This window comes from Aphis gossypii, chromosome 3, assembly GCF_020184175.1.
Source record: "Aphis gossypii isolate Hap1 chromosome 3, ASM2018417v2, whole genome shotgun sequence".
Taxonomy (NCBI): Eukaryota; Metazoa; Arthropoda; class Insecta; order Hemiptera; family Aphididae; genus Aphis; species Aphis gossypii.
Window position 1 is genome coordinate 33721290 of NC_065532.1, and position 11429 is coordinate 33732718.

The window sequence follows — 11429 nt, forward strand, 5'->3', positions numbered from 1 at the left end:
GTGTGTAAGGTTATGTTTGGTTTTCATATGAATTTATTTACCTCGTCCTCAACTCAAGCCACTATTTTTTTACTTTATTTGAAGTTTATAAATAATTTAACCTACACATGCATAATTGATTGGTTCAGTGTTAAGAAAATATTATGTTTCGAAAAATCTTAAGTAATCATAAAAATAATATTATTTTAAATTAATTTATATAAATATTGAATAATATTAAATAATTATTTTTTTAACAAGTCACATTATATTATATATGTTACATGATACATTTAATAATACGAGTTATTATATTTTGTATTAAAATAATATTACAAATCTTGATTTATGTACAAAATATCATAAAACTAAGTGTAATAAATTTGGTTGAAAAAGGTATGATATTATTTTGAAGTTTTTCAAAGTTAAAAAAGTTAATTATAAATATAATATATAATATAAAATAATATTTTAAACACATAATCTGTGTTATTACAAATATTATTAATATATATTAATACCTTTACATACATAATTGATTGAGTCAGATGATATACAAATTAATTAAAAAAAAAAAAAAAAAGTTTATACACTTCGAGAAAGAATAATGAAAGATAATGAACAACCTAAAGTAGGTGTAAAATATGTGCATACGGTACACTATAATATTATATTATGTGTACGTAATAGTTTATAGATATTTCAATTATTTAATTATTTTTCATTCTAAAACTATTTGGCAAGTGCTTCAAACTTGACTAATTCTTTAGATATTTATTTCTAACACATTCATCGTCCACTACAGCATAATTTCTTACTACATTTTTAGATTTGATAATTTTACACCGTAAGAAATGTATAAGACCACCCATACACACGACATGTCTTGCCGTGTGAGTTACAGCGTATTAAATACAATATTAGGTATTTAATTTTCATAAAAATTCCGTCTTTAATCAGTATTGCGTGTATCTACTTATCAGACAAATTAAATCATAAAACTATTTCTAATAATTTTATTGCTTGAAACAGTCGTATAACTTAGTGTGAGTACATCAAATTTAATGACTCCATTATTATATTATTAGGCAGTGAAACATTTTCAAAATACATTGTTCCGTAATAGTGGCTATTAAAATATATTATAATAACTATTATTTTAATAAGATATGCAATTGTACGATCATAATAATACGGTAAGTACCTGTTGGTTAATTGACAACATAATATTTACATTATGATCATCAGAAACCACGGCGAAGACAGTTTTAATCACATTCAAACCATTTAAACGGTAATCGTTTCAGACATGGGCTGCAATAATATTAGATCGTGTCATTAACCTGTACGAATAATAAAACTAAAAGTGTTGCTGGAATTGAATTGCTCACACACGTATTAACTTGCGCGTACCTAGGTATGCAGATGCGCGTGCAGGTTTGCTTATCGAGTCAGACGCAAGTATATTAATATTGTAAACGTGTGCGTACTAAAAAATTCCATTTCGGGGGCCGCCATGCGACGAGTGCAATGACTTAATAATAATAATAAAAAAAAAAAAAAAAAAACATTGGTAAAAATACGTCGTCACAACGCGTAGTAGCTATAGTCTGAAACAATATTAGACTTGATGACAAAAATATTTATGAAAGAAAAAAAAATTACAGAAATAACTAACTTACAGAATGGCTAGTGTTGATCTAACAACGTATAAGGGTTCAAATTTAAATATAATATTATTACGTGTTTTACATATCTATAAGTATATGAACTTGTAAAGGTTAGAATAAAAAACGATTATATTTTTAATTTCATGATTTACAAAAAAATTAAAAGTTTAACAAATCGTTTTTTAAAAGCTTTCAAAATATTGAATTAATTTAATGAATTCTGATCGAAACGAATACTCGGGCATCAAAGATACCCTACAAAACAATCTTAACAATCCAGGGGATCAATTGATGCATGTTTGAATTATACCTATTACCGATTTGTACTTACAATTATAATCAATTCAAAGTTTAGACCTCGACACTTAAATGGCGATCGTGGACCGGAGATGGCGCCTGACTGTAGACGCAAACCGGTGGCATTTACTATAGTCAAAGACCAGATTTTCATAAAATGCATGTTGCTATTTTCAACATTAAATACAAGCAGTCAATGAGTGTCCACAAATCATTACTTGATTGATTAAATATTAAAATTTTATACAGCATATTTTTGCGTATTTTTTAATTTTAATTTTTTATTCTCTGACGTTAGTGCATATTCTGTTTATTTTTGCATGTTTTAACAAAAAAAATCATACAAATATACACCTAACGATCCAAAAAGGTGTTGAGCAAAAAAAAAAGGTAATGTTAATATAATATTAACATCAAATATTTTACGTCTCAAAGAATATTCGGACGCTAAAAATAGATTACTAAACTTCCATAGGTTATTGTTTTTCCAATTAACATACTACATTAAATTGTTCGTACTTTTTCCTATTTATATCAGTATACCTATATCATCAATGTATCTATTATTTAATTTTAATAAAATATTTTTTACAATGTATCAATGATTAAAAAATTAAATTACAGTTTAACAAATTATATTTTTGTATTGCATATTTGTTATATAATATAATATCTTATTTTTTTTTAATGGAAATTGTAATAAAATTAATAAACAATTATCACTGTAAAATTTAAGTCAAATATAAAATGTAATAAAAATTGAAAATTTATTTTGCATGTTTTGCATTTTTTATTGCATATTTTGACTTTTTTAGTGCACGTTGCATGCATATTTTAAAATTTAAAATGTATATAAATCCGGTCTTAATTATATTGATGAATTTATCTCCGAAACGTTTGTAAGTCATAACACGGTAGCCATATCGATTGTTTCAACGATCAGAGTGGACAATTATTTTGATATATATTTTTTTGACATTAAAATTTGTTTTTATGAATTGGACAGTCTCCTTCCGACTGCGGTCAGTCGCGGCGGTTAGCACCGTGTGTGCAAAACACGAATACACACGATCAGGTAGGTATAGAATAATTTGATATTACCTGTACGACGATGTATATAATGTTTAAGTGTGTGTGTGTGTGTGTATGCGGCCTGCCCACCCGCCAGTTCCGACTGAGCGGCGGCCAAAGGACGCTCGCACAGGTTATGGCCATCGGAAATAAAGATAAATACTCGTCGTCGTCTCTAAGGTCAGACGTGAACGCTACCGCCGCCGTGAACTTGCCACCGCCGTCGTGCCCGCGGGTATAGGTATACTACGAGCGAATACGACTAAAGGGGCGGCGACGGAAACAACAAAATCGTAGTAATATAATATTATTATTACCTGTATTATCATTAAGCCGCGTGTGCGTCTATAGTTTTGTTATTATTATTGGAAGAAACGCGGTCGGCGCTAGACGGAACACGCGCGAACGATAAATTACAATATTATTATATCGTATTATATCGGTTTCGCACAGTGTTTCTATATCGATATATATATATACAGTACCTATATTATCGTGTAGATATAATATAGTCCGTTGCAGTACGTCGATGTTGAAACTACTGCAGTTATTGTAGTCCGACAATACGAGAATCGCATCACGTGTGGTCCCAACGATACAGACGCGATGAGAGGACTTTTCAAAAAAAGTGAGTGCCTTCTACTACATTTATTATTATTGCTTTTACTCTCTTTTACATAACAAAAAAAGTTTTATGAAATTTAGTCGATTTTAATATTTCGTTTTTTCGACACTTACATATTTTACGAACTTTTGTTATATAATTATAGTGTTATAACACTTATAATAGCTTATATCCGTTAAATAAGCGAATCACGCATCTTTTTATTTGTAATATTCTTAATAGAATTAATTTTTAATTGATCTTCTTAACAGTGACCGTAAAATATGTAAGTGTAAAAAAAATGAAATGTTAAAATTGTGTAAAATTCATAAAACTTTTTTTTTTCGAGATTAATTAAAAATCAATTCTATTAAGAAGATTTCAAATTAACAGATGAGTAATTCCCTTATTTAACGGTTATATGCTATTATAAGTGTTATAATAATATAATCATTGCGTGATTAAGGCATATCTTTTTATACGTATTATTATATTATGAGTACACTCATTGTAGAAAAATTGTATTTCAATATTTTTTTGTTTTTGTAATTAATTTTCCAATCAATGCTCGACTTTGATAAGATTATCCATGTAGAATTTACTTTTATTATACTAATAATTATAATTTTCTTTAGTAATATTTTCTTTATTAAATTTTTAATGTTTATCGTCATTTTCGTATTATTTAAACATATTATATTTTAAACTACTTTTGAAGCTTGCAATTAATTATGATTTTCTGAATATTAACAGTAATCAGTAACAAATTACTGTAAAAAAAAAAAAATTAAATACAGACGAAGGACAATAATTAAAAAAGTGGTTTTGCGGCAATATGTCTAAGAAATAATTTGCAAGTTCAACAACAAATTTATATCGCATAAATTAAAGACAAATAGAATGTTTTAAATGAATATAAATAGCTCAAAAAGAGTCAAAATCATTAAATACATTTTATCTTGTCTAAAAGTATTCATAAAAATGTCAAGGCTCAACAATTATGAGTTTTTAAATTACAACAAAATAACATTTTTTCAAAACCCTTTTAAAATTTTGTATGTATTTTTAATGCTTAGACTACGTTTAATTGTTTTAGAATTAAAAAAAAAAAATGCTAATTTTGCGTAGGAAATCAATTTTTGTCATATTTTCTTTTATCTTTTTAAGTACTAGAAAATTTCTATTCTTCATCACTCCGCTTAAAATGTACATAAAAAAAACAACATTATTTGTCAAAGATCATTTCCCAACAAAAAGTGCTTTTATAATTTATTCTTATATTTTTTGTGAGCACACAAAACAAACTATTAACGATTTTAATAATAAATACATAACAAATATTGAATTATTCTATAAAAATAAAACTGAAATAATAAATTTTTAAATTTTATGTTCTTAATGATCAGATTTAATAGCTATCATCGTGTGCGTTTTGTGGTGTTGTACTGTCACATTGGCTTTGAGACTAAATATTCAATCACCAAAATGGGTACATCAGATATCTAATGATAATTTGACAGGCATACCGAAATCCGTTTTAAAGCTTCAAGACAGATTTTTGTATCCTACAAGGGTTTTTTTGCAAAACATGTTCAGCTCACAGTATCAAATAGACAAATCTCGGATGTTAAAGGTTCGAATAAAGTTAATTTCATTCTGAATACGAGTACACAATTGATAGTGTATTTAAGTTTATCTCATTTTTTGTTTTGTTTTTCAGAGAACTCAAGAAAAAGTACAGAAATCATTCAAGTTTTTTTGTGATACCAATGGAACTAGATCTGAAACGCGGCCAACGTCTGTACATGAATTAAGACCAGGTGACATAGATATAATCGGAAGTGTCGGAGATTCTTTGACAGTTGGAACGGGAAGTTTTTCGTATTTTTTACCACAATTGGTTGTTGATCATCGTGGAACATCTTGGTCAGCGGGTATGGTTTTTCATTAAGTATTAAAACATAATAATTAGAATAGTTAAATGTTGAATTATCATACTAAATTTTTCAATCCATCTTAATAATTATTATTAGGCGGAAAAGGTACATGGAGAGAATTTTTAACTATACCAAATATCTTGAAAGTTTTTAATCCTAAATTAATTGGCTATGCGTATGGAGATGCGGTGGCCGAACAGCGCTTTTCTCAATTTAACGTAGCTGAAGTCGGGGCCCTCAGTAGAGATCTACCATTTATGACAAGAGAACTGGTGAAAAGAATCAAAAACGACGAGAGAACCAATATAACTGAAGACTGGAAAGTAAGAAATCGTTTTTTTCATAATTGAGTATGAAAAATAATAGAAACGCACATTTATTTCAACAGTTAATATCAATAATGATGAGTTCAAATACATTTTGCTTGGAATTGTGTTACGAAGATTATTCTATATATGCTGAAAAACATAGACAAGAAGTTCTAACGGCATTACTATACATAAAAGAACATTTGCCGCGGACAATAGTCAACTTAATTTTAAGTCCAAGTAAATGAAAAAAAAAAACAACAAATAATTTTATTGAAACTAAACACATGAAAATCTATACAATGATGTGGTGGTGGGGAGAGGGGGTGTTTCATGAAAAACTTTATGAAATTAAAATGTTGATTAATTTTCATAAAAAAATTGGTATTATTAATGATATAGCTAGTTTATAAATGAAACTTCGAAGGAGACTCATTTACTAAACTTTAAGTGACCAAATGATAAATTATTTAAATTTTGACTTCCTCGTTCCTACTATGGTGTGCACTCTAGTGGTGTAAAACAATTACTATTATATTAATATATTATATGCCACACGTATACAATTCCAAATAAATAACAGTATTTAAAAAATATAATAATATGTGCCTTTAAAATTATATTACAGATCAAACAAAATATTTTATTTTAATCAAAAATCCATCATTAATCAGAAATTAACAAATTATTTTCACATTATAAACACATTAACAATTAATATATTAATATTGTCGTTTGAAATTTGTTATAAAATTATTTTATAGAAATAATTTTGATCCTTTTAAAATATGCAACTATCAAAATGAATCAATATCGCTTATTATGGTAATATCTACTTCCGAGATTTCTGTAAAATTAAGTATAATTTTATAGCCTTGAAATAAATAGTGTTTTAAATATACTTATTAACATAGGTACTTCTAATTTTATTCTATTCTTACTATAGTAAAATTCTAAGTATGTACCTACATTAATATCTAATGATAGTTAGTTATTATTTTTCACTATACATTTTCAAATTGGTACTTACACTTATTGGCATTCAACTATCATTAATAATTTTATTATTAATACTAAACTATATCAAGTTAAAGTACCAATAGCATTGTAAGAAAATATTTTATACAAACTATAAGATATTATGTTTTAAATATCGAGTATGTCGACTGTGTTCGTAACCCAAGTATAACTTTATTCTTAAAAATAAATAATGTATTTATATATTGTTTTTATATTTTATAGATTTAGAAATTTTACTTAAATTTAAAAATTTGCCAACCATTTGTTTCTTCACTCACATCGTAGAGTGTCCATGTTTATATGCAATACAGTACAAAGATAAATTGTCAGATTATATAAAAGTAATGAAACAGTTTCAAGAAGTCGAGAAAGAACTAGTAAGAATATTTTAATATAGTAACGTGCATGAATCTTAAATGTGTTTTTTTCATTTGAAGTCAACCGGCAGCCACATAACTATATCATTATAATTTATGGTTTGAATACTTTAAAACTGAAGCATCAGCTTATGAATTTTATAATCAAAATGTGTACCTATATTAAATAGTTGAAAAATATTAATATTCCCTTTTTTTATTGTGGCTTATTTAAAAATATATACCTTACATGTCTATAAAATCACAATTAAAACTAAATTTTCAAATGTTTCGACTAAACTGGTCTTTCGAGTCATTTTTTTTATATTTCTTAAATTTATTGACTCAATCCAACGCATGGGTTACATTTTTAAGGTCATGTCAACCGTCCACGAAAGCAGTTTGCGGTGAATTCTATGATAATATCTGTAAAAATTAAATACTAATGTATTATTATGTTATTGAAGTTGTAAAAATATTTATATTATTTTTAAATTTTATTTTCTATACTATAAACCCGTTTATTTCATTTATTTCATTTATCACCTAAAAATTAATTCGCTATCTCGCATCTAGGGTGTACCTAGTCCACTGTACCTAAGTGACATATAATAAATACATACATAAGCATATCCAGAAACAGTATTGTAAGTGATGTTTTATTGACTAATTGAAAAATAATCATATTATTTATAGATTGAATAAAAGTTTTAAGTATACATAATGTAACAGTTTTAATTGTTTCGCATGAAGTAATAACCTTTCAGATACGAACATATCGTATTCAGTAGCGAACGACAGTGCTTACTCGTGACTCATTAAGTTTTTAAAGTGCATGGTAAAATTATAATTTTAAAAGGATTTATTTTTGTACAAAATATCAATGAAAAATCCTGATCTTATTTTTAACGTTATTTGTTGTATAAAAAAAATTAAAATGAAAATGTTATGAAAAAATCGTTTTTAGCAACATTTTCCTGTATTCATTTGACTAACACGACTTCTCCTAATTATCTTCTTTGACTGTTGTATACATGAATTAATTAAATGAAAATACTTATTTTTAGATAGAATTAGAAGAACTGAAGAATAAAGAAGATTTTACGGTTGTTCTCCAAACGTTTACAGAACATTTGAATTTTCCATTAAATCGGTTTAATACTACAGATACATCATACCTGGCGAGTGATTGTTTTCATTTTAGTCAGAAAGGTTATGCCAGAGGTGAGGATAGTTTAAAGATCTTAATTTAATACTTATGAATTATTCATAAACGTTTTAAGTGTTTGATTAATAATTAAAATAACTCTAGGTATTGATTACAAAATAAAAATTCATTGTTAGTAAACAAATGTTCTCTAGTTTATATTTTGGTGGCTATTCCTAGTACTTTTCAAAATAATCGGTAAAAATAACTTTAAAAGAACGTCATATATGCACATCATTCGACATAATTTACACATACATAATGTATAAAATATATTATTTATGTTTATTTTCAATTAAAAAGAAGTATTAGACTTTTAAATTTGTTCCTATACATCGCAATAAAAAAATTCGAAAAAAGCCACAATTTCTTTTAGAAATGCGAAGTTAATAAATGTATAAATTAAGAATATATGTAAATTATTTTTTGTCAAGCGTGTACCGAAAGTCAAATACATCATATTTGTTTACTGTTTTATTTTTAATCGTTTTTTTTTTTTTTGTAAACAATAATTTTTTAGTTGATTTTTTATGTAACACGTCCATTATCAATTATTATTATTATTTTCATTAATTCAATAAAAGTACACTCGAAACCTGCCATAGAACAGAGATGGTTTTTCTGTTTTTTTTTTTTTTTATATATTATAATAATTTGTATTTATATGCATAAAAAACGTGTATAATAAGTATATCATATTATAATATATTATATAATTATTGTTTGAAAATTGGCATTATTTAATATTATATTTAAGTACGTATTACATAAAACTAAAAATGTTTTTCTTATAAAATAAATTCTATATAGTTATATTCACTATACTTAAACTCGTATTTAAGGACCATAATAATTATTCAACAATGGAGATTTTTCAAAAAAAAACTTGTTTTGTTGTCAAATAATTATCATTAAATCGTATACTATATAACACTGATACATTTTAACATTGTATTTCAGCCGCAAATGCATTATGGAACAATATGATGGAACCAGTTGGCCTTAAATCGACAGACTGGTCTAAAGAATTTGATCGATTTATTTGCCCAACAAATGAGTCTCCATTTATTAGAACGTGGAAAAATAGCATATCATAATTGGTTCAAACTTCCAAGTACGTTATTACTTGAGACACCTAGATTTATTTGATATTATGTCTTAAAACAATTTTATATATTCTCACCTATATAATATTATGTACATAATTTGTATAAAATAGTATTTAATATTCATACGTTTTAGTATTTATCTAAATTTCCACATTTTGTTATTTATTATTTTTATTAGTTTTCATTAATAAGGCAATGTCATCTCAGAGTATGTAAATAGTTTATCGTTAGTATAAACAGTTACTTTAATAGTAATTCAATTGAATTGTTTTTTGTATATGTTTAATTTTAATTCATAGATTACTCTTAACAATATTCGTATGTTAATTATAAGTAATAACTAATAAGTATAATATTTATATTTTTATTTTATTTAACTAAATAATATTATGTATAATTATTAAATATCTGACAATTTTACGGAGACTCGTAAAATTTGTTATCGTTTAAGTCATATTATTCAGTACCTTAACCTATAATAACAAACAAAGGTTAATCTAGGTGCTTTTAACAAGTCCATAAGACTTTACGACTTACGTAGAATAAAATAATGATACAAGTTTACGATTATATTAATAAATTTGCATTGTCACTCAATCTTTTTAATTATTCAGACAGCACAACAATTTTAAGTAACCAGTAGTGAATATATATCAATATTTTCTGTGCATATTATGAATATGCATTAACCAATGCAATGGTTAACTTTGCGTTAGTTTGTTATTATTTACTAAATACGTAATGAATCATGATAAATAAATATAGGTATGGTTATAGTATATAGACCGTGAAAATAAAAAAAAAATATTTTTCTATTATGTTTAAGGTTTTTAAAATATATTTTATTCTTCAATTTCATGTTGAAAAAAAAATTAATATTAAAGAAAACATCAATTTATCCTAAGTAATAATTTATGGAATATATAGTATAATAGTGTTTGGCTAATTTTAGTATCTAATAACTCATACTTCAATATACAACTGCAACTATATTATTATGAATAATTAAATATTCAAACTTAATGATTAGTCCATACTAAAACATAATAAGATAATATTATATTTAAGTCCTAAAAATAAAATTATATTAATACTAGGTACTTTGTATAATTATATAGGTATTGGAAATATGAAAGCTTCGAACTTTTTATAAACGTAATATTATAATATAAAGACTTACACAAATGTTTGCAGTTATTGCTTTGTACAAATTTGTAAATTTGTATTTAACTATATGCTATTAACAGTACGTAAAAAAGTGATAAAATACATAGAACTTTAAGAAAACATTAATGCTGCTTGTGAAATAATTCACATAAATTGATTTTGTAGTAATTCATCGCGATAATGGATAAAATGTATTAACTGTACTATACGTTACACAATATAATAGGTTAAATTTTCAAAAACCATTCTAGTTTAAATTGATTCTAAGTCTTTTTCCGAAAATGGAACCTTCAATATATTATGAAATCATTTAATTATTAAACTCGAACTCAATAGCTAAAAGTGAAATTTCAATACATAGATAAGTACATAAATAAATAAATAGTACATACTTGTTGCACGATATTATTACAATAGAAAAATAGTGAAATAAATAAATGCACGATTGCACTAAAAAGTTCCAAAAAGTAGGTATCTAGTTTGACAGTTTTTTTTTTTTAATTGATACTAAGTATATGGTACTAATTTAATCATTTTAATAAGTAATAATAAGTTGTATACAAAACTAGTTTTAACAAAATCAATTTTGTATTTTTGATACAAATCAAAAACAATTTATATTGAACAATGTAGATACTTAATAAATTTAACTCTTTTTCTTTAAAATTTAACACAATTATTAAAGTTATTTACTCAATAATGGA

At 25.3% G+C, this 11429-nt stretch overlaps 1 protein-coding gene across 1 annotated transcript; it reads left to right on the forward strand.

Annotated features, from left to right (window-relative positions):
• Positions 1-3075: 3075 nt before the first annotated feature.
• Positions 3076-10155, forward strand: LOC114128495 (phospholipase B1, membrane-associated-like). The gene is made up of 8 exons (XM_050204148.1): positions 3076-3645; positions 5028-5254; positions 5342-5555; positions 5655-5881; positions 5947-6106; positions 7109-7263; positions 8310-8466; positions 9410-10155. The coding sequence occupies exons 1-8, from the start codon at positions 3624-3626 to the stop codon at positions 9544-9546; spliced, it is 1299 nt and encodes a 432-aa protein (XP_050060105.1). The 5' UTR covers positions 3076-3623; the 3' UTR covers positions 9547-10155.
• The last annotated feature ends 1274 nt before the right edge of the window (positions 10156-11429 follow it).